Below are 27,614 nucleotides of genomic sequence, written 5' to 3' on the forward strand. Positions count from 1 at the left end.
ATAAGAGCCAACTCTTCTTCTTCTTCTTCAGTAGTATCAGGGCTTACTCAGCCTCCCCTCCCTCACAGGGTGTCTGTTGTGGGGAGAGGAAAGGGAAGGCAACTGGAAGCCGCTTTGAGACTCCGTTGGGTAGAGAAAAGCAGCATAAAAGAACCAACTTCTTCTTCTTTTTCAGCCTCCCCTCCCTTAAGTTATATCCTTAACTGAAGGTGAAACTGGGCTTCTTTGGGAAACAGCCAGAAACCTTCATTCTGCTTCCTTCCATCCTTGCCTGATTTCTGATCAAAAATGTGACCTCTCCAATTTTCCTGTGAGACACAACTGATTTCTAACATTGCAAATAATTTGTAGACACTGGGGGGGGGAGACAGTGAGTCGATCCTGGAGTAGCAAAACAGGGCCTTTCTCCTCCCTTCCCTTCCCCTGCTAGTCCTGAAGCGTCGGTGTCTCTTGGAACAAAATACGTGCTGGCTGTCATTGAAAGAACTAACCTCAGATGAGCTACCCAATATTTCTAAATGTCCAACTGCTTTTGAAAAAAGCCAGTTATGTCTAGGATGTATGTAGTTCAAATATTGCCTGTTTAGATGGGGTGCTTGGGACAGCAAAGTGGGCAGTGGGCAAACAGTCTCTCTCTCTGTCTCATGACAGCTGACCAAAACTCTTGGCATCAATCTTTTCCTTGCAGTATGACATCACTGGTCATTCTGGAGATGGCTTCAACATTGCTTTGGTCAACAGTGACAAAGTCCCGAAGAATAATAAAGAAAGATTAGAGGTTCTGAAGGTAAATGGATATATTTTGGTGGGGGCTTCTATTCCGTACAGTTAATCCAGCTAGAGAAGAGGTGCATGTGTGAAAACACAGTCTGATTTAAAGAAAGCAACTTTGGGCACTCTGCAGCCTGAGCCAAGACATGGTTTGCTTCCTCTTGGGCAGCCCCTTTAATGTCTCTCCCACTGCAGGCATTAACTGAGCCCCTCAGAGCCCGGAAAGGGTTAGGAAGGAGTAGGGTCAGAGCCAGGGCAAACCGACAGAACCACCAAGCCCTGAAGCTTTTCCTGCCTTGGTGTTAATCTGCCTTATCGTGGTTTGTTCTTAAAGCTGAGATTACAGCAGTAGTTCAGCACTCGTGTGGGAATGTTCGGGCCAAAGCAGCGTGTCCGTCCTGGTTCTTTGTCACGCTCCAGGCCACAAAATATGTTCTCTGAATGATCATTATCTTCGGTTCATAAGAGCAGCCCTGCTGGCATGGTCCACCTTGTCCAGCTCCTCTGTCTCGGGCCGAGGCCAAATAGGTGCCCCTGTTCCCCTGCCACAACTGAGAGGGCCGTGTCTCCTGGGATGTAACCATGGCTGCTCTTAATAAGGAGAAACTTCTGACCCCATTCTGTTTGCTTGATGCTAAATTACAAAAAAATCTGTGCCCCACTGTTGGACCTCCAGAGGAACTGGTTGGCCACTGTGTGAGAGAGGATGCTGGGATAGATGGACCCCTGGCCTGATCCAGCAAGGCTCTTCCAATGATCTTATCAGGGAATAGCAGCATAAAAAATCAATAATAAAACAACTATATCAAAGGCATCTATGCCCCATGGTTGGCTCTCCAGGGAACTGGTTGGCCACTGGGTGAGACAAGATGCTGGACTTGATGGACCCCTGCTCTGATCCAGCAGGGCTTTTAGGTTCTTATGACTCTTGAGTCCAGTGTTGGAAAACATTTGCTGTCTTGATTGTGCCACATTATTGTTACTTTTTTTTCAAAGTCAAACTTTATTGTACTAGGCCATAGGCCATTGCAAGATCAGACAATAACACAATTGTTCAAAAGTAACACAGATCTGTCACAGTTATTACCTAAAAAGGTAATGGTATCCCCTGTGCAAGCACCAGGTCAAGTCTGACCATTGGGGTGACGCCTTCTAGCATTTTCACAGCAGACTCAATACGGGGTGGTTTGCCAGTGCCTTCCCCAGTCATTACCGTTTTACCCCCCTCCCCAGCAAGGAAGCTGGGTACTCATTTTACCGACCTCGGAAGGATGGAAGGCCGAGTCAACCTTGAGCCGGCTGCTGGGATCGAACTCCCAGCCTCATGGGCAGAGCTTTCAGACTGCATGTCTGCTGCCTTACCACTCTGCGCCACAAGAGGCTCAAATTATCACCTAACCAGAATAAAAAACTGTACTTAACCCATACAATCTGCTCATTAGCTACTTAGAAAGCCCACAGTATTTGCCCCAAGGCCAGCTCGAATCTTTCTTATGGCCAGAGCAAAGGACACCCTTGGTGTCACAAGTGGATCCATATCGGAAAGCAAATACCTTAATTTATCGTGAGCTGAAGAAAATGCTCCTGGCATAATTTTATTTAGAAATAAGTAGAGAGTGTGGCAGATCTCCAACTGCTGGATTCCCACATACCCAGAGACGTCATAAAAGAGGAATCTGAGCATATCTCCCAGTCAGAACAGAAGAGGGCATTGACTGAAATCTCAGGGCTGAAAACGCGCCCCTTAGCTTGCTCACGTTTATATTACCCAGAATCAGGGCTCTGCTGTAATTTTTCTTAGGGGTCTTAAACCACAGAGCACACCTGGAGGAAAACTCTTAGGTCTTTATTATTTCCTAATTCTGCTAATAAATCATCTGGGACAGTGTAGTGTGAAATAATACCGTCTATGAAGGCAGAAAGTGGCCCTTTAACTTCTATGGCAGAGTTAAAGCACTGATGGCTAAAGGAGTCTGTAGTAGACAGTATATTCTTCTTCCACCATTTTAGCAGGGCTAGATGAACACGAGCTCTAAAAGAGGGAAGTCCAAGCTCTGCCCTCTTCAAGGCGACCGGGGGCCCTTTGGGAAGAGCTAAGACACCCTACAACACCTTCTAGAAGCAACGCCAAAAAATGATGTGCTTATCATCATGGAGGATTTGAATGCTAAAGTAGGAAGCCAAAAGATAACCGGGATGACAGGCAAGTTTGGCCTTGGAGTACAAAATGAAGCAGGGCACAGGCTGGTATATTTTGTCAAGAGGATACAATGGTCATAGCAAACACTCTTTTCCAACAACCCAAGAGACGACTCTACACATGGACATCACCAGACGGTCAACACAGAAATCAAATTGACTATGTGCTTTGCAGCCAAAGATGGAGAAGTTCTATACAGTCAGTAAAAACAAGACCAGGAGCTGATTGTGGTTCAGATCATCAGCTTCTTGTTGCAAAATTTAGGCTTAAATTGAAGAAAGTAGGGAAAAGCACTAGGCCACTCAGGTATGAACTAAATCATATCCCCGACGAATATACAGTAGAGGTGACAAACAGATTTAAGGAATTAGATCTAATAGACAGAGTGCTTGAAGAACTATGGACGGAGGTTCGCAACATTGTACAAGAGGTAGCAACTAAAATCATCCCAAAGAAAAAGAAATGCAAGAAATCAAAATGGCTGTCTGAGGAAGCTTTACAAATAGCTAAGGAGAGAAGGGAAGTGAAAGGCAAGGGAGAAAGAGAAAGATACACCCAACTGAATGCAGAATTCCAGAGAAAAGCTAGAAGATATAAGAATGCCTTCTTAAATGAACAGTGCAAACAAATAGAAGAAAACAACAGAATGGGGAGGACCAGAGATCTTTTCAAGAAAATTGGAGATATGAAGAGAACGTTTAATGCAAAGATGGGTATGATAAGGGACCAAAATGGTAGGGACCTCACAGAAGCAGAAGAGATTTTTAAAAGGTGGCAAAATTATACAGAAGAACTATACAAGAGCGAGCTTAACATCCCTGATAACCACAATGGGGTAGTGACTGACCTGGAGCTAGACATCCTGGAATGTGAAGTCAAATGGGCCTTAGGAAGCCTGAGCAACAATACAGCTAGTGGTGGTGACAGCATTCCAGTTGAACTATTCAAAATCTTAAAAGACAATGCCGTAAAAGTGCTACACTCAATATGCCAGCAAATTTGGAAAACTCAACAATGGCCACAGGATTGGAAAAGGTCAGTATACATTCCAATCCCAAAGAAGGGCAATGCCAAAGAATGTTCAAACTACCGCACCGTTGCACTCATTTCTCATGCTAGCAAAGTTATGCTCAAAATCCTACAAGCCAGGCTCCAGCAATACGTGGACCGAGAACTTCCAGAAGTACAGGCAGGATTTCGAAGAGGCAGAGGAACTAGAGATCAAATTGCCAATATACGCTGGATCATGGAGAAAGCTAGGGAGTTCTAGAAGAACATCTACTTCTGCTTCATTGACTATGCTAAAGCCTTTGATTGTGTGGAGCACAACAAATTGTGGCAAGTTCTTAAAGAGATGGGAATACCAGAGCATCTTATTTGTCTCTTGAGAAACTTATATGCAGGTCAAGAAGCAACAGTGAGAACTGAACATGGAATCACTGATTGGTTCAAAATTGAGAAAGGAGTCCGGCAAGGCTGTATACTGTCGCCTTGCCTATTTAACTTGTATGTGGAGCACATCATGAGAAAGGCGGGATTAGAGGAAGCAGTCGGAGCAAACTTAAATGGACTCCGGGGAATGGTAGAGGACAGGAAGGCCTGAAGGATCATTGTCCATGGGGTCGCAATGGGTCGGACACGACTTTGCAACTAACAACAACAACAAAGAAGCGTCTCATGAAGGTGTTCTGAATGGATTCTAAGCCACTGAGTGCTTGCTCCTTCCTGCCCCAAGTATTGTTATTTATTGAATTGACTTGTTAGCTGTTGGGGGAAATGGTGGGCTGAGCACCTGGGGTACAAATGCTTGAGACTGCAACAAGTGAACACCAGTATCAGTTCCGTGACTCTTTGCTGGTTTTCTCGTGTCATCCTCCTTCCCAGATTATGCATGCCCACGCCCAGTTCTGTATGAGTGGAGACCATACCCTAGAAGGCACAGAGCACGCAATCCGGGAGATAGCCAAGGAAGAAGCTGATGAGTACTTTGTCATAGTCTTAAGCGATGCCAACCTGGAGCGGTATGGAATCCCACCAGCCAGGTTTGCTGAGGCCTTGACCATCAATCCACAAGTGAATGCCTTCACTATATTCATTGGGTCCTTGGGGGACCAGGCCGGCAGGTGAGTAACTAATTCAATGGAGCAGGGAAAAGGCTGTCCACATGCTCATTTTCACCCTGTGGGGTAGAACACAATTTTAACATTTAGCACTAATATTTAAACCCAAGGCTTATAGCATAGCCTCAATAAAGTCAATGCCTACCTGCATACTGATCAGATGTATTTCAACATTGCCACCTTTATCTGGCATCAAATAAAAACAGCATGCACAAAATACAAAAATCACAAGAATTGTTACATTTAGTTATATCCTATACATAAAATTATATTATATACTCTGGACACTACAGAAAGGGGAATAAAAGGAAAGCTGTGTTACAATAGAATGATATAAATCAATGAGGGAAACGTTTTCAAAAAAACGTGTATGCTTCTTACTTACCAGTCAGTTCTGTGGACCAGAAGGCCAGATACATCTGAGGCCTCCAATGTTTCAAAAGCAGGCCCTTCTTTTCAGAGGTCCACAGTGCCCTGAATATATCATTTGATATCATACCATTTTACGTAAAGGAGCTAACTGGATATGGCAATTCTGGCATTGATTGTATTTTATGTATGCTGGTTATATTTGATGCCTGACCCCTTGATAAAGGCGGTAACACCAAAACACACCTGGTCAGTGGAGGGATTAATATGCAGGTAGGCATCGATTTTATTGAGGCTACACGAGAAGCCTTGGGATTTTAATTTCAATAAATATTAATCCTAAAATTTTCAAATTGTTTTCTACCCTACAGAGGCTTATGTTCATTTCCCTTGCTGTGAACAGCAGGACAATCAGTGATGCAATATCAAATTGATCACTAGAGGGAGTAAAACGAGTGTGGAACAGAATCTGCCTGGATTTCGAAGAGTCCTGTGTCTTCACACTCTCTGCATAACACTTTCCCTCTCACTGTTCTGCCTGATGTTGTAATATGCTGTGCAGAAATCTGCTTACCCAAGCAAGTATCTCTGGCAAGACAGAACCACTCATCTGAGTCCTTCATTAGTTGGGGGCAGCATCTGCTTAATAGGAAGCCCCCTGTGACATGAGCCCTGGGCTTCTTGCATAGTTATCCCTCCCTTTTTCCAAGAACTCAGGCCAGGCAATTGTGGCTCTTCCTCCCCTGCAGATCTCCTGGGCAAAAGAGGTGAGCAAGCAGATGACACTGCATCTACATGCTCTAAAGCTCACACCTTATTCTAAGACCTTGAGCACTCACAGGGGCCTTGGTGGAAAATGCTCTCAGCCTGACTCAACCCCATAGGGCAGGGGTGGGCAAACTGTGGCCCTCGAGATGTAGTCCATGGACATCTCGAGGGCCACAGTTTGCCCACCCCTGCCATACGGTTTTCAAGGCAAGAGATTTGCCATTGCCTCTCTGTGCATAAGAACCCTGCATATCCATGGTGGTCTCCCACCCAAGGACCGACCAGGGCTGACCCCGCTATGCTGTTGCGAATGTGGTGCTTGGGGCCATCCAAGTCAGGCTGTTGGAGGTGTGATTTGCAGTGTTCTGACCCTTTTCTCTCCCTGGCCTGTAGACTGCAGAGGACGCTGCCAGCAGGCCGGGCTTTTATTGCCATGGATACGAAGGAAATACCACAGATTCTGCAGCAGATTTTCACTTCCACCATGCTGTCCGGCACCTAGAAATAACTTGGAAACATGGGAAGCGGCTCAAAATAATCCCGAAGATGATCTAACAATTGGACAATTAATGTTATGACGTTTTATATAGAAATAAATATTGTACTTGAATGAACTTGTCCACAGACATTCTGCGACTCTCTGGCACAGAGTCTGGTTTTAAAAATATCTACAGTCAGCCCTTCTGAACTTAAAAGATTTCTAGTGAGGATTTGTTGTATGTCATAAAAGAGAGGCTAAAAAAGGATATTTGTCACGGTTGTCAGTTGGGATGAATCTGGATAATTTGAGGGCCAGAATATTCCTCATGTTTCCAAATGCACAGGACAAGATTTGAAGTAACTGGTACAGTAATAGTACTTTATTTGCGGCCTGCCCTTCCCTGGGGTTCAGGTAACAACATTAAAAAAAATCATTCAATAAAACATGATAGCTTTAAAATCCATAATAGATGCCTTAATTAATTCCATGCTGCCTTCATCTTACAGAGAGAGAAATGATACAGTCTGATGTAAATTTGGTGGGAGCTTTGAACAGGGAGGCCAGGATTTTGACGGCATTTGAGGCCTCACCTGTAGGCCTCTTGGCACAGGCTCCTTGCCCTTTTCTCAGTTGTGAGGTCTAAATGAGTCCTTAGGGTGATATGCAGGGTGACCAACTCCCAGGTGAGCAAGCTGATCTCCAGTCTACAGAGATCAGAGCCCCTGGAGGGAATGGCAGCTTTTGATGGCTGACTCCATGGTATACTATAGAATGCAGGACACGCAGAAGTCCTAGAGTGGCAACAGATAATGGATGCTCTATGGTGTGCCTATCTACAGTCAACCCTTCTATGGTATACCATGGAGACTAGGAGAAACTATGGGCCAGGAACCTTAACACTGAGAAAAATATGAAGATTTTGTGAGGCTACCTCTCCCCCTTCCCCCCCTCATATGGTTGATTGAAACGAAACTGGACAGCAGCTCGTTATACCAGGATAAATATTTAGGATCCACGGTTACTATGACATGTAGAGCACATGCATAAAGAAGCTTACAAGTGACAAAATATGGGAGGAAAAGTAGGGGGAGACAGATTTGAGAAGGGGATTTAAATTTTCGATTTATCTATGACGTCTGACTGCCCATTTTTTATCCATAATATGCCATTTATGGCATGACCCTAGGGGCGTGATGGGAACTGGGGAGTTGTTTTTGGTTTTTGTCTGCCGTCTGCCTTGCTTGGTTATTCATGGGGTTTGATTGCTATGTTTTAATTGGGGGGAAGGTTGTTTTTATTGTTGAGAGGGGTGGGGTATAAGAAAGAAAGAAAGAAAGAAAGAAAGAAAGAAAGAAAGAAAGAAAGAAAGAAAGAAAGAAAGAAAGAAAGAAAGAAAGAAAGAAAGAAAGAAAGAAAGAAAGAAAGAAAGAAAGAAAGAAAGAAAGAAAGAAAGAAAGAAAGAAAGAAAGAAAGAAACTCACAGAGAGACAAAGTGTCTTTGACCTGGACATGCTCTCATGGGGTGTGAAATCGCAGGGCACAAAATCCTTCCAGTCCCCCAAACCTTCTCTCCCAAAGCACTGCCTACAAATCTCCAGGTGTTTGCCAGATGCAGGTGGCTTCCCAGATGACAAGGCTGAGGGGAACAGGGACTAAGGTCCCTCTTGTCAAAACTATGATTTATGCTTTTGCCATGGGGCCTGGTTCCTCTCATTTGCATGCTTCTGCCAATTATGCCTGTGTCCTCAGCAACCTCTTTGATCCTTTAGGCTAGCCATCCTGTCTTAGATCTTAGGAATGAATGCACTGGGCCCATTCTTACACACAGAAACACACACACGCACACACAAGTGTTGTGCTTGGGGATCTCTATCTTCTCCGCGGCCTTGAGCGCCAGAGACTGTCCATTTCATCCACAAGGACTTTTTGTGCTTAAAGGGTGCTGGGAGGGGCTGGGAGCAAAGGACAGATAAGGAATTGTTGGGTTTGATTCCCCAGTCTTAGCAAAAACCCTGTCATGTTCTGAATATTATTTCTCCAATAAAGAGCTTTCTTTTCCTAAATGAAATCTGATTCTTGGGAATATTTGGAGATTCTCACACCTCTCAGATGTCAGCCACATGGAAAGTGACTGTGCTCGCGACCTAGGCTGGCATCAGCTGGCCAAGACCTTGTCAAGAGACTGCCAGGCATTTCCATCAGCACTGCAGGCCCTGGAAGGGATGGCTACATCTAAGCGGGGCAACAAAACACCTTGAAACAGCCCTTAGAAAAGGGACTTGCCTGGATCACACGTGTCCAAACCTTGGCTCACAGAAAACCACTGGCCTTGTCCAACTGCAGGATGAAGCAGTGGCCAAAGCTTCAGAGTCTGCCACCCCACCACGTAGGGCTGGATTAGCTGCCTCCCTACATACCAGAAAGCACCGAGGGACAGGGCTCAAAGTCCTGCTTTAAAGAGCAAAGAACTGAGCGTAGGGACAGGCCAGCCAATAAACAGAACGGGGGGGGGGGCATCTCATTTACCCTTGCAGATACTGTACCACCACTGGCAATCTCACAGCACCACATAACTTGAGACCAAGAGCCTGCTATATTAGAACAATTTGCCTCAAGAGTCCCCACTGGAAAGGTGAAGAGAATTTGTAAGAGATAATAGTGGGACTTAGAATCGTTGACAATATGGGTGAGAACAGACAGGCATGGAGGGAGGCCCAAGAGGAGCTACGGATCCCAGGGCTTTGGGGTCAGGGCCACAGCTGAAAGTGCAAATGCACATCAGTCCACGTTCCCACTGTTTTTTTCTTACAAGAGCTTGGATGTCACAGCTGCAGGCTGAGAGAGTAAGAAAAGGGAATTTCTGCATCTACTCATGATGCCTCTCTTTTTAGGATGCACTCTAAGTTGGGACACATTCATCATTCCTTCTTCTTCGCCTACAATGCTGGCCAGTCAGAGTTTTCTGGTCTCTCCCAGTTTAGTAACGTTGGCAAGCACTGAAATGCAGCTTTACCCAGCCATCTGCCATGGCCCGACTCATGCATGAACAATCAGAAGTTGTTTCCCCAATTCAGATGCTATAAAGAATAAATAAGGGTCTCTTTGTAGCTGAATAACGATGCTAAATAAAGATCTGACTCTAGCAAAAATGTAGTGGAAAAAGGTCTTTCAGTGCTAATTCCCCACGATGAAGCCAGAATATGGGGGCAGCCCTTCAATGGCTGATCGTGGATACAGGGTAGCAATAAGGAGAGATATCTTCAAGCCACCACCAACTCACATGTGGAGTCCTACAAGGAGTGGTCCTCTCTCCAATCCTGTTTAATATCTTCATTCACCACCTTGCCCAACTGGTATGAAAGCTAAGGCTGGGATGTCACCAATTCCATGCTCCCCCACATGCAATCAGCTGGGTAACCTTGGGCTTGTCACAGCACTGATAAAGCTGTTTTGACCGAGCAGGAATATCAGGGCTCTCTCAGCCTTGCCTACCTCCAAGGTTGTCTGTTGTGGGGAGAGGAAAGGGAAGGCATATAAGAACCAACTCTTCTTCTTCTACAATTCTTGGAGAACAGGAGAAGTGCCAGAAGATTGGAGGTGGGCAAATGTTGTCCCCATCTTCAAGAAGAAGAAAAAGGAGGATCCAGGTAATGACCAACCCAGCAGTTTGACGCCTACTAGGTGGCAAAATTTTAAAACAAATCATCAAACAAGTTGGTCCTTGAGCAGCTAGAGCAGGCGGCTGTAATTACTAAGATTCAGCATGGCTTTCTCAAGAATTAGTCATGTCAGACTATCTCTTTTTTTAGTAAGTTACTATCTTGCTAGATCACATTCATTTCAGTAAGGATTTTGATAAGGTTTCGCATGATATTCTTATTGGCAAGTTGGTAAAATGTGATATGGATCCTATTACTGTTAGATGGATCGACAGCTGGGTATAGCCTACACGGGCTTTTTACCCAATCCCAGTTTGAATGAATTCCTCCCGTCTACACTGAATTCAATTTGCATTTTGATTTTGAGCACTTTAAAGTGTCCCTCTGCAACATGCATGATTGATTCGTGATGACCCTACCTTTCCGCCACAATATCCTGGAGGATATAACCCTCGATATTTAAAAGACCGCCATGAGTAAATGTGTACATGGCTCCTTTTTGTGAATTAACTTACTGCTCCATGCTGGGAGCAAAGGAATCTTCCTGGTTCTCAGTTGCAAGGCTTGTCTTAAAGTGACCGTGCTCCAGAAGCCCTAACATCTCTCAGCAGAGATTTACCTCTTAATTCCCCCCCTCCTCTGCTGTCTCCAATCCAACCCACTCCCTTTCAAGAAAAAAAGAGGCTCCTGCTGCGCTTGGTTTCCCCCCTTCTGAGCTTCTCCAATCAAGTGCAGCACACTTTCTATTTCAATGGGGGGTATTAGAACCCGAATTCAAATCAATCTGAATTCAGCAGGATCCACAATGGCATAAACAAAATAAGTGCAGAATCTGCCCTGGTTGACAGATCACACCCACTGGGTGCCTGTAAATGGTTCGTCATCTTCCTGGAGAGGGGTGATGAGTGGAGTGCCTCGGGGATCTGTCCTGGGCCCTGTCCTGGGATTTGTCAACATACTCATAAATGATTTGGATGAAGAAATACAGGGGGTGCTTATTGAATTTGCAGATGACACTAAACTGGGAGGGGCGGCAAACACACCAGAAGACAGAATCAGGATACAGGGTGATCCTGACAGGCTAGAAAATTGGACTAAAATTGATAAAATGAATTCTAAATATAAAAAATGTTCTGCATTTATGTAGGAAAAATCAAATACATCACTATGGGATGGGCAGTAGCATGTGTGAAAAGGATCTGGGGATCTGAGTAGACCAGACACTGAACATGAGTCAGCAGGGTGACTCAGTAGCTAAAAAGGCAAAAAGGATTTGGGGCTGTATTAAAAGAAGTATAATATCCAGATCATGCGAGGTGATGTTACCACTTTACTTGGCTCTGGTAAGACTTCACTTTCTAACTTCACTTGGAGTCCTGTTTTGAGCACCACAACTGAAGATGTAGAGAAAATGAAGTGTGTCCAGAAGAAGGCTATAAAGATGGTGAGGGGTTGGGAGACCAAGTCATATGAGGAAAGTTATCTGACAGAAATGCTGATTTTATTAACTTAGGCAGATGGTGAGTGGGTGGGCAGGAAGGGATGTGCCAGGGTTTGTCTCTTGTGGCCCTTCCTTGCATACCCAGGGAATTGCTTGATTGCCACTGTGGGATGGGAGGTTAATCCCCTCCAGGTCAGACTGCATTCTGGAGATTTTTGGTGGGGGGAATCACTTGGGGATGAAACTGGGGTTACTGTGGATAGGCAGGTAGTTGTGATGTCCTGCATTGTGCAGGGGGTTGGACTGGATGACCCTGGAGGTACTTTCCAACTCTTGATTCTATGGTTCTATGACGCAGAGCTCTATTCCTCCAGAAAGAGAGAAATTTGTGATACATTCTGAAGGTGCCCACTTTCTATGAACCAGAGTGGTTCAGAATAATGCACCAAGATCAAAGTAAAATGAATGTGTTTTGAGATAAACACATTGCAATAAACCTCTCAGTTAAAAAGAATTCATACCATCTGAAGGAAAGTCTCTAAACAACTGAAAAGTCTGTAAGACCTAGAAGCTGTGAAAAACCCAGCCTGTTCAAGGAGAGATGATTCCTCCATTCCAACTACTTTTCCCTCTCTGTAAATAAAATATTTTGTTTGGGGAAAAAAGCCTCAGTGCCATTCTGACAAAGGGTTTGTTATCAATGCAAAAGTCAATTGGATATGCCTTCTTGTTACCTGTCCTGAGCCAACCAGGAAGGGCAGGCTATAAAAATAAAGTTGTTGTTTCTATTGTTGTTGTTGTTGTTGTTGTTGTTATAATAAAAGCAGTCTGTACAGCTCCCAGGGCTGAACAAGACCAGAGACGAGGTGACAGGGTGAGACGGGAGCTTCATTTTGGAGAGATAATTTACCTCAATGTGGGGAAAGGTGTAGAGAATGATCCGTAGTAACATCATCACATATTTTGTATATGCCAAGAGTGGGATAAAAGAGCCAAGGGCAGCCTGAATGACCACGTATTTCTGCAAAAACTGGGTTAACCAGTGCCGGAATGAAGAATACCCAAGTGAACTCCTAGGAGCATCTTAGAGAGAAGGATGAATTTGAAAACAGCATGTTTCCCAACCTTTAAGCATCTTTTTAAAAAATTCCAGTTCAGAGTTTAATTGGACATGAAAATATATTGTAAAAACAAAACAAGAATGTATTAAAGTCTGCTGTATAAAATTACAAATACATATATATTAATCTTGAACTACATATTATAGTACACCAGGAAATTTGTTATTTGTACCTGTGGGAAAAGACATAACAGTTATGAGTGCTTCCAAGGGCAGGAGGAAATGGCCGGCAACAAATGCAGGATGCAGACTTCTCTGACTTCCATCTGGGTGGTCAGCTCAGCCCCCAAAACAGCTTTTGCCAAAACAGCTTTTTCACATACCTGTAACAGATTGCCAGTCAAAATATTATTTTGTCATCAACCCGCAGCGTGATGTTGTGGTTAAGAGCAGCAGCCTCTAATCTGGAAAACTGGGCTTGATTCCCCACTCCTTCTCCACATGCAGCCATCTGGGTGACCTTGGGCCAGCCACAGTTCTCTCAGAGCTCCCTCAGTCTCACCTTCCTCACAGGGTTTCTGTTGAGGGGAGAGGAAGGGTAGACAATTGTAAGCCACTTTTAGACTTCTTTGGGTAGTGAAAACCAACTCTTCTTCATCTTACACTGTTTTAAGTTCTTAAGCATTTTAGTATTCTTCTCAACCATTTTTGTGAAAGATAGATTCAGGTGGGTAGCTGTATAGTCTTGAAGTAACAGAACAAAATTTGAGTCCAATGGCACCTTTAAAGCCATCAAAGTTCATAACTTGGATAAATCTTGACTGGTCTTAAAGGATGCCATTGGACTCTAATTTTATTCCTGCTGAATATCAGTTTAAGGATGGTGGCTTGAAAAAGAAGAGCCTCCTTTTTTGTACCCTCTTCTTATATACCTCTTTTCTCTACCTGAAGGAGTCTCAGTGCGGCTTACATTCGCCTTCCCTTTCCTCCCCCCACAATAGACACCCTGTGAGGGAGAAGAGGCTGAGAGAGCCCTAAGAAGAAGAAGAATTGGTCCTTATATACTGCTTTTCTCTACCCCAAGGAGTCTCAAAGTGGCTTCCAATCGCTTTCCCTTTCCTCTCTCCACAACAGACACCCTGTGAGGTAGGTGTGGCTGAGAGAGCCCTGAGATTCCTGCTCTGCCAGAAAACTGGGCTGTGGTGAGACCAAGGTCACCCAGCTGGTTGCATGTAGGGGAGCATGGAATCAAACCTGTTTTGCTAAATTAGAAGTCTGCACTCCTAATCATTACAACCCAGGAAGATGTCAGTAATTCTATGATTCTATGATTCTAATTCACACACTGCCCCCCCCCCGCCATGACTCTCAGGCCCCTGAAGAGCGGTCACTCAGCCCTGAGGGCTCAAATCCCTATGTTTGGGACAATGTGTGTTCCTTGTATGCACGGCCAATATCTGAGTGACATGGGGTTGGATCCAACAGTCTGTTTTCCTTACTGTGCTGTTTTCCTCTAATGCAGAAGTCCCAAACACAGTGCTTGCCAGGCATTTCTTGGTACCTACCAAATGATTTTAGAAAGTGGGTGTGGCCATGGGGGCTTTTAAAAGTCTCCCTTATTCAATGCTCCTTTTATTCTCTCTCACCTCTTTCCCAATGAATGTTTAATTGCCCCACTTCTCCGCAGCACTTGGGCCTGTGTATGTGACTCTGACTCCTCTGGCAGCCATGCTAGGGTTGCACCCACCCCCCTGAGTCAGAATTTCAGGGGTGTCCCACAGGGGACCCTGCTTTTAGTCCAGGCCCCTTCCCCTGGCACGCAGGACTTGTCCACTAGCAGAAGAGACTTCTGCTCCTCCAAGGCAAGACTCTTTTGTGCCTGAGGAAAGCACAGCCATTCAGAGGAGAGGATCTATCTAACAATCATAATGCAGCAACACTTCCCCAGCCACCTTCTTCACGGTAGGCTTCCCGTTATTTTTACTTACTTGCCAAGGTTCTATCAAGGTCAGCAATGAAGTCTTCTAGCTCTTTTGTGTCTCCAAGCTTTGCTGGAATAATGAAAAATGCACACCATCTTGAATTCACGGTACTTGTTGAATAAGACAAAAAAATAGAAGAATGTGCACATGGACACTTGAGTTTCTTGGGATTCATATTTGATCAGAGTTGATGGGCAAGAAAGGCTCCCGTCAATGTTCTATTCCATGCAGCCGCTTCTGGCCTCTCTTTTACGCCATCTGCGTCATCTCAAGGAAACAGCGCCTTCGTTTAAATGCTCCAAAAAGCACTGAAGAGAGCCCAACGACCCAAGGCAGGGTAGGAGGCCCTTGACTCTCCCTCGGTAGCCAGGTAGGAGGAGGAGGAGCCAGGTGAGAAGACGTGGCCCCAGAGAAGCTTAAGCCCTGCCTTCTGCTCATGCTGGTGGCTCTTTCAGCCAACAAATCCCTGATTATTATTATTATTTAATTTGATTTATTGCCTGCCACTCCCATAAAGGTAAAGGTAAAGGTATCCCCTGTGCAAGCACCGAGTCATGTCTGACCCTTGGGGTGACGCCCTCCAGCATTTTCATGGCAGACTCAATACGGAGTGGTTTGCCAGTGCCTTCCCCAGTCATGACCGTTTACCCCCCAGCAAGCTGGGTCCTCATTTTACCGACCTCGGAAGGATGGAAGGCTGAGTCAACCTTGAGCCGGCTGCTGGGATTGAACTCCCAGCCTTATGGGCAAAGCTTTCAGACAGCTGCCTTACCACTCTGCGCCACAAGAGGCTCTTGCCACTCCCATACAATCCCCATTAAAAGGACAGACTGATGCGATATAAAATACACAACAACAGGCAATAAATAAAACAAGCCCCACACCCAAGACTGATACCCACTATTGGGGAGGAGAGAGGGCATAGCTGGCAACGCCCAGGTGCTAACACCAACCCTGGGGGGGGGGGGGCATGATCTTCCAGTGATCTTCCTCACTGCCCTGGCCTCAGCCAAAGACCTGGTGGAACAGCTCCGTTTTGCAGGCCCTGCATAATGCGGAAAGCTCCCACAAGGCCCGCAGCTCACCCAGGAGCTCATTCCACCAGGTTGGGGCCAGGACTGAAAAGGCCCTGGCCCTGGCCAAGGTCAGGCGTGCCTGTCTTGGGCCGGGAATCACCAACAAATTAACGCCTGCAGAGCGTTTAAAGCCCTGCGGGGGGCATAGAGTGACAGGCAGTCCCTCAGATACCATCAGTACACCAGAAGGTCTAAAGGTGCTGATGCCAAGTTCCAGCTCAGTTCATAATAAAACACAGGCCCACCAAGGTTTAACACTCAATATGAGGCTGGCCTGAATCTAATCCTAGAAACCTAGAGTGGGAAGGGGCCATCCAGCCATCTAGTCCAGGGGTAATCAAACTGCGGCCCTTCAAATATCCATGGACTACAATTCCCATGAGCCCCTGCCAGCATTCGCTGGCAGGGGCTCATGGGAATTGTAGTCCATGGACACCTGGAGGGTCGCAGTTAGACTACCCCTAATCTAGTCCAACTCCCTGCTCAAGGCAGGATCAGCTTAAATCTCTCCCAGTTGTGCTCGCTGGGTTTATTTGTATACCAGCATTTTCTGAGGCTTGATGGGCAGCAAGTGGTTTGTCAAACAATGTGCCATGTGCTAGGTTTATGTACCTCGTCTCAGGGATACAGGACAGACCAGGGTTGCCCACAGCCTCACATTCCCCTCCTTTAAAACATCTATAAAATAGTCTCAATCCAAGTCGATATACAGTAAGAGCAACAAAATCTATAATACTTATTTAAATATTTCTATTTTGGCACACCAAGGACTCATTTGGAACAGCGCTTTTCTATCTTTTTTCTGTTTTGCAATGCATGAGTGGGCCTCTCTGGGTTTCTCGGCTACAGAAGTCCCAGCATGGTGAACGCTTACTCATTCATGTTTAATACAGAAACATAAATGCGGAGACTAAAATCAGGAACAGGCGTAAATGTGGGTTCCCCCCCCCAAAACCCATTACAGTTTTCTTTACATTCTGAAGGTAGTTTTGTGGGTTATTTATGTTAATGTTTCTTTACACATAAGGCCCAAATATCTGGGGGGAAATCCAGGTTTTTTATAATCAAATATCAGCCCCTAGAGCTCATTTTTCCATTCTCCTCTGTAAAGAACTCATTGGCCAGCGAAAGACTGGCTGAACCCCGAGAGATGGCATGTCGCAGTGTCCAGATCCGCAGAGAGACCTGTGCTTGCATAGAACAGGAAGAAGTCTCATGACAAAACATGCGCTTAGGAAGACAAGTGTGCAACTCAGAATTAAGAAACTGCCTCCTAAAATAAAAAGTTATGACGTTACCTTTGTGAGTAGCTACGACAGATGAGGCTGCAGTTGGAGCGGACAGGGCGGGAGAGTTCAACTGTTCGTCACGAAGGTCGGAGCTGTTTGCGTCGAGTAAATCTGCACCTGCGTAAGACAAGCCCAGCATTTAGAGCTTTCCAATCTCCATGAGCAACCGAGAAGGTTGGCGACACAGACATACCATTCTGACTGGGCTACAACGCTCAGTCAAGAGGGAGAACTACAGCCATTAAATACGGAGACCTAAACTGGTAAGTTCTGGGCTCCTTCAGGGCCTGCCACTGGCACGGAGGCCTCACAGGACAGCAGCAGCAGCAGAAGCAGGTCTGGTTTCATTCTCTGTCCTCTCTCTTTCCCGATATATTTTAACTTCCTCTCTTCTTCCCCTTGAGCTTGAGCTTGTGCACGTGGTTCTGCCTCCTGTGGCTGCCATTTTGCCATTTCCCCAGTGCTCTCCAGTATTGTGTTATCTCTCCTATTACTAAAAGGGCAGGAACATTACCTTGAGGAAAGGCGAGTGTCTCAGCACCGAGAGATGAACAGACACACGGGACGCTCAGATCTGCACCTATCGGGCCATCTAATCTAAACGTAAGCACAGCTCCTCCATCTTGTTATCTTTGTAAGCTTCCTTTGACAATGAAATAATCCCTACCGTGTTCTCCTCAATGTTTTAGTTACAGGAGGATATACATAAGGGGGGTTAGGGTAGAAACTCCTTCACCTTCAAGGAAATGGCACAGATAACTGAGAAAGTGAGTTTAAGGTAAGGGGAGGGCAGCTGCTGTTTGCTCCTGTTCTCTTTCCGGTCTCGGAATAAACGCCTGGCTTCTTTGTTGACTCTCATCAGGACCATCCTGTTAGGGACTTTCCACTTCCCCAGTGGATGAGAACACAGTCCAGGTGTGATGCCACAGTTCTGTTCCAAAGAGGGGTGGAAACATTCAGCAAAGGCAGCTGTTTATTGGGTGAAAATATTCTTATTAAGAAGAATCTTGACCCAAACAATGTACATTCTCCGTAGATTCAAATGAGTAGCCGTGTTGGTCTGAAGTAGCACAATAAAATCCAAGTCCAGTAGCACCAAAGCTCACGCCTTGAATAAATCTTGGTTGGTTTTAAAGGTGCTACTTGGACTCTGATTCTCTGTAGACCGGGGGTCGTCAACCCCCAGTTTGCGGCCCGCTACCAGGCCGTGAAGGCCTCAGTAACGGGCTGCCGCCAGCTACGCCTGCCTCTCCCCCCCCCTGCAGCGAGAAACTCGCCAGGCCGCGAGTGAAGCGGCCGCCAAAGCATCCACTTCGCTTGCGGCCCAGCTAGCTTCTTGCTGCGAGGGGGGCAGGCGCGGCCACCAGCACGTCAGCAGACACAAACATGCATGCGCGGAGCTTGTGCCACGCATGCGTGTTAGCGCCCCCTGGTGGTGAAAACGTGCATGCGCGGCACCCGGGCCGCTGGCTCTTCCCCACCTCCGGAGGCGGTCCTCAACCTTAAAAAGGTTGGGGACCGCTGCTGTAGACCATCTCAAGTGGGAACAAACAGCTCTTGTCCTCCCTAACCCCCTCCCCACAAACCACCAACACAGCCTGTGCACTTTCCCAGAGTAACAGAATCTTCATCCCAGAAAGGACCATTTGTTAAGGTTGCAAACCTCCAGCGGATCCTTCCTATGACCAAGGCCAGTTCCCCTGGAAAGAAAGGCTGTTTTGGAGGGTGGACTAGAGCATTAGACTGTGGTAAGATTCCTTCTCTCCTTGACCCCCACCCACCCTAGATTCCAGCCCTAAACCTCCAGGTATTTCCTAGCCCAGAGCTGGCAACCCATTTGCCCATCTCTGCAGCAAGAAAGGGACCTTGTAAAATCAAGCACCCCTCCTGCATGATCAAAGTTACTCAGATGACTCATCACTCATAGGTTGGCTTCACTATCCTATCACAAATTCTGCCCCAGAGTTTACACCAATGGGTAGCCTAATACATGGGTTCAAAACTTTGACAGTCACACATTGGAAGCAAAGGTATCAATAGCTACTTTCCCCAAAAGCACCCAAGTAAATTCAGGAGCACAAGACTTAGGCAGTTCTCCTGCTGTCTTCAGATTGCTGCAGAATACCAAGATATATAATCCCTCCCCTCCAAGACAAGGTGGGGTGTGGGTTTATTGTATTTTTCTATATTCACTTTTTGTCGTGGTTCGGTCCTTGGTGGCTTGGGAACCAGACCGAACCCCGCCATCAGAGGCGCCCGCGATCACGGAGGTAGGGCATGGTGATCACAGGCAAGCCGGCAGCTGGGCGCCCCACCCGATCGTTGAGGTGGCAATGGCCGCTAAAGAACCTCAATGTCCCCCTCCACCTTTTGACAAGGGCCCGGAGATGGCCCTTTGTTCCAGGAAAATGGGCCATCGGGAACCCCGGAAAACCTCGCATATGTGCATGAGTCATGATTGTATCAGCATGTTCCCTCCGGAAGTACTGGGTGGGGCAATACAGCCAAAGGAGGTGGGTTTTGTATAAAAGAGAGCTTCCACCTGGAGTTCGGTGGAAGCTCTTACTCCATACCAGCGGACTCCACGTTGCTGAAATAAAGCTTGTTCCTGTTGTATCGTCCACCCGGCCTGGCGTGACGTTTTCTTCAAGGGGCACCCTGTTTTTTCAGTTAGCAAGCGGGTTCCCGACATCGTAAGAGCTTCCCCCCGAACTCCAGGGTCGGCATCGCATCCGAGCGCTTATCGGGACGGATCCAGAGATGGCGTTTTCAAGCAACGAGGCGGTCTCGACCCCCACGAACCCCGGGAACATGGGTTTAATGTCCCCGGGAGATTTCCTCCGAAAATCGGGGGGCCAGGACCAGCTGTCCGGGACCCCGAGACCCTCGGCAGCGGCGGCCAAGGGAAGGCGCCGGGCCATGGGGTTCCCAAGCACGGCGGGGAGCGCGCCGAGGTCTGGGGGGTTGGCCCCAACCTGGGACACCCAGCTGAGGCAGGCGCTTCGCCCGGTAAGACCTGAGGAATCCCTAGAGGACCTGCGGCGGGCCATGGCGGACTTGGCCAGGCGCTTGCAGGCAGCTGAAGCCCGTGAGCAAGCTCGGGCCGGGCCCGGAGGGACTGGTAATACAACGGCGGAGGGGATCGCGTCGAGTGAGGACGCCTCCAGCGACGAGGACGAGCCCGGCACTGGTGAGCGGGCCCCGGACCCCGACCCGGAGCAGTTTTCAGTCCCGAGTAGGCGAGACGGCCAGCGGAGAGGCGAGACAGCAGAGGATCTCGGGGGAGCAGGTGAGCCGACGGGGCGGCGAGAGCCGGACCAACGCAGGAGCGACGTGCAAGGCAGGGAGCGGCACGGCGTCGTTGGGCAAGTTGGTAGCCGGTGGAGCGGAGCAGGACGAGACGGCGGACGCCGAGAATCCCGGATCCGGAGGGGGTCGGACTACTCTCCAAAACGTTCCCCCCCAGAGCTTAAGGCGCGTTTCGACGGGACGCCGGACGACCTCCCGCAGTTCCTCCTCCACGCGCTGACGCATGCCCGGAGATATGGAGACCGGTATGAGGACTCCGAGGACTTGGTCTGGGGGGTGGCCTCGTGTCTCCAGGGCAAGGCGGGTCAGTGGTACCTGGGGTTGGCCGAGCGCGGCGACCCGGCAACTCAGGACCTGCAGGACTTCGTGGTCGCGCTCCGCCGACGATTCCAGGACCCCCAGGCTGAGGACAAGGCAAAGAGTCGGATCAAGGGACTTCGACAGGGTACTAGGGGGGTTATGGACTATATAGACATTTTCCGGAGGGAAGCAGGCAAGGTGTTCTCCTGGAACGAGGAGACCCAAATCGAGTACTTCCGGGAGGGCCTTAACCCGAAGCTCAGGGAATGGGCCGTGATCAAGGGGACGGAAGAAGATCTGTCTACACTGGAGGGGTGGTGTTTCGTGGTCGCCAAGCTGGAAGCCAGCCTGGGTTGGGCCGCCGCACCCCCCCGGGAGGCCAAAGGCGGGTCAGCCGAGGCGCCAAGACCGGGCCCCGACAACTCTCGCCCCAAACGACCCCCGAACCCCGAGCGGGAAAGGAGACGCCGGGAAGGACTTCGCTTTGGGGGACCGGGAATGGGTCTGGGCAGCGGACGTCCTTGCGCCCCGACTCACTGAACGTTTCCACAAGCGGTATCCTGGCCGTCCCGGGGGGTTGGAGAATGGACCTTTGGGGGGGCAGAATGTCGTGGTTCGGTCCTTGGTGGCTTGGGAACCAGACCGAACCCCGCCATCAGAGGCGCCCGCGATCACGGAGGTAGGGCATGGTGATCACAGGCAAGCCGGCAGCTGGGCGCCCCACCCGATCGTTGAGGTGGCAATGGCCGCTAAAGAACCTCAATGTCCCCCTCCACCTTTTGACAAGGGCCCGGAGATGGCCCTTTGTTCCAGGAAAATGGGCCATCGGGAACCCCGGAAAACCTCGCATATGTGCATGAGTCATGATTGTATCAGCATGTTCCCTCCGGAAGTACTGGGTGGGGCAATACAGCCAAAGGAGGTGGGTTTTGTATAAAAGAGAGCTTCCACCTGGAGTTCGGTGGAAGCTCTTACTCCATACCAGCGGACTCCACGTTGCTGAAATAAAGCTTGTTCCTGTTGTATCGTCCACCCGGCCTGGCGTGACGTTTTCTTCAAGGGGCACCCTGTTTTTTCAGTTAGCAAGCGGGTTCCCGACACTTTTCAGACCATAAGCTGTAGTACATTGTCTTCCTTATATTTCAGACTCATTGGTTCAATTCTGAGAATCATGCATACATTTGGCTGGAATGGTTCCAACTGGACCTCAGTACTTGCACCGAAGCTATATATGAGGGGTGTTTTGACATGACAGGCCCAGCTCATGTGCTGGTTTGGGGAATAACTGCCTGTGCCAAGCAGTCAAAAAGTCTCTCAAAAAATTCTTGCTGACACCAACTCTTTGAATTAAAACTGGGTTCCTGAACCGATTCTGTGAAGGCTGAAGCAAAACTTAATTAGGAGTTTGGAGTCCAGAAGAATGTAGGTTTATTTTGGCAAGCAAAATAATTCATGGTTACTCTTCTCATTTCTATTCTAGGCCTCACAGCCAACCTCAAAAACATTCCCTAAATACAGGACCTCCTCCTACGAAACAGTGAATTCTTATAGAAGCGATCAAAATCACTTTTCCCTTTCACAACCATGATGCATTTCTTTACAAAGATCTGGGATCTGTTGGGCAGCCCCATTTACCCATCCTGCCCCAAAGAGCCTGCAAAGCAGCGGATCCTGCGGGGAGAAATCTCCCCACAGGCTCAGCAGTGGCTTTCTTGGACAGGACCTTTAAGCCAGACTGCCCAAAAGAACACGCAAAGCAGCAGATTCTGCAGGGACGTGCCTGCCAAGGGCCTGTGGTGGCAAAATATGGGCATAATCCTTCTGGAACTTTATTCTTTAAAACAATACAAAAACTTAATCAAAAAGAAAAATAGAGAGGCACTAATAAAAAGTTGCCACCATTCAATCAGGCTGCTAGACTTAAAGACTCCTCACTTCTCTGGAAAATTGTTTCTAGTGCATTTCAAACTGTTGACAATAGGCGACTTTATGTGGTATCTCCTAAAACATGGGAGACTTGTTTTACAACACGCTACGCTATAGAGACCCACCAGGAGTCTCCCCCTTTCGCTGTTCTTGGTGGGTCCCAGGCCTTGCTGCTCTCTTTACTTACATGGCTCAGACAGGAAAGATCCCCAAAGATTGGGCCTGCCTGTAATTATCCCTGTATATAAAAAAGGAGTGAAATTAGATCCTTCCGATTACTGCCCAAAGAGCCTGCGAAGTATGGTGGGGAGACACTTGTGCTGGAAGCTTTGGGGATGTCTTGACAGGGAGTTAAGCGGGCTTCACAACGGAACGTGGCACAATTGACCAATGCTTGTTCCTGAGCCATCTGGCAGAGCACTACACTGCCTAACCATGCAGAGCACTTTATGTCACCTTCGTAGATTAGAAAATGGCTTTTGATAGCATCTCATGAAATAGACTTCGGAAGAAACTAGAAGCATCTACTATAGACTACAGACTTATAACCATAGACCTCACAGGGTCATTTGTCTCAACTGATTTCAGCTGGAAGAGGAGTTAAACAAGGATGTGTCCCTGATCCTTGCTTTGAGACTCCCTCTGGTGGAGAAAAGTGGCACATAAGACCCAACTCTTCTTAAACTTTTATATCATCTCCATGAGGCAGTCTCTTGCGAATCAGTAGACAGTCTACTGATGTAACAGAATTGGTTTGTGCTATATATTCCCTGTCATGTAAGGAGATCACAGTCTGAGGAAGAGTGCTTGCACTCGAAAGCTTACGCCCTGAATAAATCTTTGTGGGTCTCAAAGGTGCCACTGGGCTCTGCTTTTATTGTCTTACAAACCCTGATTTCTGTGCGCCAAAGAGAGCAGGAAGAACAATCTCTACATTATTGTATGCTGATGAAACAGCTATACTTTCATATACCGAAGGAGGGCTCAGAAGAGGTCTTTGAGCTCTCATGGAATGTTATAATAAGGATTTAACAATTAATTTCATTAAGACCCAAATCCTTGTCTTCTCCAAAAGGTACACAGAGCACAGGTGGCAGATAGGCAATTATGAAACTGAACGAGTAAAAGCATTCCGATATTTAGGAGGAGTATTTCAAGCAACCCCATCGTGGACATCACAGCTGACTGGCCAGGCTCAAAGAACCTTTGCAGCAACTTTTTTTTCTTTTCTCTTTTACAGAAGTATTTCAAGGAAAGGTGATGCCCCAGATGATGCATGGTGCAAAGGTTTGCATGTATAATGATTATCAAAACTGGAAGCAATTCATTCTAAATTCCCCCATGGTCAGCGAGGCACCCATGATCACTCCCAGATGTCTGGCCTGGGATGTGAAGGTAAGTTGCGTCCTGGCTAGGGAGGGCAAGCGTGCTTCCTCATCTGCCCCTTCTCCCCCAGCCACAGGACCTCCGGCTCGGAGGGGTTGAGTTTCAGGCGACTCTGCTCAAGCCATCCAGCCGCGGCTTCCCAACATCTGGCAAATGGTTCCAGGGTGGGGGGGGGGGCTCTGGGTGGCCATCCATGAGTAGACAGAGCAGGGTGTCATCGGCACAGTGATAAGAACACAGCCCAAAACTCTGAACCAGCTGGGCCAGAGGGCGCATGAAGATGTTTAGAAGAGTGGGGGAGCGCACCCCCCCCCCCGTGGAACTCCACAAGGGAGCTCAACGGAGCTCATTCCCCACGGCCACCCTGGGTCCGGTTTTGGAGAACAGAGCATAGCCAACTAAGGGCTGTACCCCATATTCCCGTCCTGGCGAGGCAGCGGGCTCATAACTCCTGGTTAAGCACATCAAAGGCGGCCGACAGATCTAACATCACCAGAGTGGCCAATCCGCCCCCATCCAGTTGGTTTTTATACCCCACTTTTCTCTACCCAAAGAAGTCTCAAAGGGGCTCCCTCTCCCCACAACAGACACCCTGAGAGGCTGAGAGAGCCCTGAGATGACTGAAGAAGAAGAAGAAGAAGAAGAAGAAGAAGAAGAAGAAGAAGAAGAAGAAGAAGAAGAAGAAGAAGAAGAAGAAGAAGAAGAAGAAGAAGAAGAAGAGTTGGTTCTTATATGCCACTTTTCTCTACCCGAAGGAGGCTCAAAGCGGCTTACAGTTGCCTTCCCTTTCCTCTCCCTACAATAGACACCCTGTGAGGGAGGGGAGGCTGAGAGAGCCCTGAGATGACTGAAGAAGAAGAAGAGTTGGTTCTTAGCTGCCGCTTTTCTCTACCCGAAGGAGTCTCAAAGCTGCTTACATTCGCCTTCCCTTCCTCTCCCCACAACAGACCCCCTGTGAGGTGGGTGAGGCTGAGAGAGCCCTGAGATGACTGAAGAAGAAGAAGAAGAAGAAGAAGAAGAAGAAGAAGAAGAAGAAGAAGAAGAAGAAGAAGAAGAAGAAGAAGAAGAAGAAGAGTTGGTTCTTATATGCCACTTTTCTCTATCCGAAGGAGGCTCAAAGCGGCTTACAGTTGCCTTCCCTTTCCTCTCCCTACAATAGACACCCTGTGAGGGAGGGGAGGCTGAGAGAGCCCTGAGATGACTGAAGAAGAAGAAGAGTTGGTTCTTAGCTGCCGCTTTTCTCTACCCGAAGGAGTCTCAAAGCTGCTTACATTCGCCTTCCCTTCCTCTCCCCACAACAGACCCCCTGTGAGGTGGGTGAGGCTGAGAGAGCCCTGAGATGACTGAAGAAGAAGAAGAAGAAGAAGAAGAAGAAGAAGAGTTGGTTCTTATATGCCACTTTTCTCTATCCGAAGGAGGCTCAAAGCGGCTTACAGTTGCCTTCCCTTTCCTCTCCCTACAATAGACACCCTGTGAGGGAGGGGAGGCTGAGAGAGCCCTGAGATGACTGAAGAAGAAGAAGAGTTGGTTCTTAGCTGCCGCTTTTCTCTACCCGAAGGAGTCTCAAAGCTGCTTACATTCGCCTTCCTTCCTCTCCCCACAACAGACCCCCTGTGAGGTGGGTGAGGCTGAGAGAGCCCTGAGATGACTGAAGAAGAAGAAGAAGAAGAAGAAGAAGAAGAAGAAGAAGAAGAAGAAGAAGAAGAAGAGTTGGTTCTTATATGCCACTTTTCTCTACCCGAAGGAGGCTCAAAGCGGCTTACAGTTGCCTTCCCTTTCCTCTCCCTACAATAGACACCCTGCAAGGGAGGGGAGGCTGAGAGAGCCCTGAGATGACTGAAGAAGAAGAAGAGTTGGTTCTTAGCTGCCGCTTTTCTCTACCCGAAGGAGTCTCAAAGCTGCTTACATTTGCCTTCCCTTCCTCTCCCCACAACAGACCCCCTGTGAGGTGGGTGAGGCTGAGAGAGCCCTGAGATTACTGAAGAAGAAGAAGAAGAAGAAGAAGAAGAAGAAGAAGAAGAAGAAGAGTTGGTTCTTATATGCCACTTTTCTCTACCCGAAGGAGGCTCAAAGCGGCTTACAGTTGCCTTCCCTTTCCTCTCCCTACAATAGACACCCTGTGAGGGAGGGGAGGCTGAGAGAGCCCTGAGATGACTGAAGAAGAAGAAGAGTTGGTTCTTAGCTGCCGCTTTTCTCTACCCGAAGGAGTCTCAAAGCTGCTTACATTCGCCTTCCCTTCCTCTCCCCACAACAGACCCCCTGTGAGGTGGGTGAGGCTGAGAGAGCCCTGAGATTACTGAAGAAGAAGAAGAAGAAGAAGAAGAAGAAGAAGAAGAAGAAGAAGAAGAAGAAGAAGAAGAAGAAGAAGAAGAGTTGGTTCTTAGATGCCGCTTTTCTCTACCCAAAGGAGTCTCAAAGCGGCTTCCAATTGCTTTCCCTTTCGTCTCCCCATAACAGACACCCTGAGAGGGAGGGGAGGCTGGGAGAGCCCTGAGATTACTGAAGAAGAAGAAGAATTGGTTCTTCGATGCCGCTTTTCTCTACCCGAAGGAGTCTCAGAGCGGCTTCCGGTCGCCTTCCCTTCCTCTCCCCACAGCAGACGCCCCGGGAGGGAGGTGGCCGGAGCGAACTCTTCCAGGACTGCCCTGTGAGGAAAGCACCCTCGGGGCTGAGACCAACGCGGGGTCCCCTAGCCTAGGCTGATTCCGCACAGTTGGAAAAGGCCGGGGGGGGGGGTCTCCCGAGTGCGGCTGCTCCGTACAGGCCACCGGCGTCCCCGGCTTCGGGCGCTTCCCGGGCAGGCGGCCCTCTCTCCTCCCCTCCCCTCCCTTCCGTGTGGACCGACCGACCGACCCCCGAGGGCGGCTCCTCACTCGCGGCGCGCCGCTCGCCGTCCGGGCCGCTGCTGCGCCGCTGCTTTCGCCGCCGGACGATCTCTTCGCGCCGGCCGGGCCGCTCCTCGCCGCGCCCCGACAGCTCCTCGGCCACGGCGTCGAAGTGGGCCAGCGCCTCGGCCAGCCCGCCCGGGGCCCCTGCAGCGACGGAAAGCCCCGGTCAGCGGCGCCAGGAGCAGGAGGCGGAGGGGGAAGCCCCGGGGAGGGAGGGAGGAAGGACGCCCCCCCGCCCCCCCGCCCCCCCCCCGCCGCTCACCTGGGCCGCGCTCGGCGGCGCCCCGTCCCGCAAGAGGCTCCATGGCCAGAGGCGCCGTCGAGAGCGCAGCGCTGCCTCCTCCGCCTGGCCCGCGGCCTCCGAGGCACAGCAGCCAAGGGCGGCAGCGGGCAGGGCCAGAGTCCCCCCCGCCCCGCCCCGCCCCGCCCCACCCAAACCAGCCTTTCCTACCCCCCCCCCCCCGAGAAAATGCGGTGTCGAACTAGGAAGAAGTCCTCCCACCCCATGTAGAATCATAGACTAGGCAGGGGGCCGCCAGGGTCACGGTCATCCAGTCCAGCCCCCTGCACTTGGCAGGACACTCACAGC

The 27,614-nt window shown here is 48.5% G+C and overlaps 2 protein-coding genes across 2 annotated transcripts in view; one reads left to right on the forward strand and one right to left on the reverse strand.

The window, feature by feature from the left end:
* The window catches only part of VWA8 (von Willebrand factor A domain containing 8), a 108,539-nt gene extending 101,697 nt beyond the window's left edge, over positions 1 to 6,842 (forward strand). The window contains exons 43-45 of the mRNA XM_077344080.1: positions 689 to 787; positions 4,856 to 5,094; positions 6,622 to 6,842. Coding sequence (XP_077200195.1) covers positions 689 to 787; positions 4,856 to 5,094; positions 6,622 to 6,730 — 447 coding nt within the window. The 3' untranslated portion in view covers positions 6,731 to 6,842. The remainder of the gene's footprint in view (positions 1 to 688; positions 788 to 4,855; positions 5,095 to 6,621) is intronic.
* Positions 5,033 to 27,447, reverse strand: RGCC (regulator of cell cycle). The gene is made up of 6 exons (XM_077344081.1): positions 27,288 to 27,447; positions 27,011 to 27,169; positions 17,226 to 17,333; positions 14,858 to 14,920; positions 13,253 to 13,447; positions 5,033 to 5,150 (listed from the first exon to the last, which is right to left on the reverse strand). Exons 1-5 carry the CDS (start codon positions 27,328 to 27,330, stop codon positions 13,437 to 13,439), a joined length of 384 nt encoding a protein of 127 aa, XP_077200196.1. The 5' UTR covers positions 27,331 to 27,447; the 3' UTR covers positions 5,033 to 5,150; positions 13,253 to 13,436.
* Between the last annotated feature and the right edge of the window lie 167 nt (positions 27,448 to 27,614).

Source organism: Paroedura picta, chromosome 6 (genome assembly GCF_049243985.1).
Source record: "Paroedura picta isolate Pp20150507F chromosome 6, Ppicta_v3.0, whole genome shotgun sequence".
Classification (NCBI taxonomy): domain Eukaryota; kingdom Metazoa; phylum Chordata; class Lepidosauria; order Squamata; family Gekkonidae; genus Paroedura; species Paroedura picta.

Bases quoted from the DNA above. Each gene is read 5' to 3' on its own strand.
- RGCC (XM_077344081.1), bottom strand. From the start codon at position 27,330: ATGGAGCCTCTTGCGGGACGGGGCGCCGCCGAGCGCGGCCCAG. The intron at 27,170-27,287 runs GTGAGCGGCGGG...CCGTCGCTGCAG, and splicing joins CGCCGCCGAGCGCGGCCCAG to GGGCCCCGGGCGGGCTGGCC. The intron at 17,334-27,010 runs GTGAGGAGCCGC...TGTCTTACGCAG, and splicing joins CGGCGAGCGGCGCGCCGCGA to GTGCAGATTTACTCGACGCA.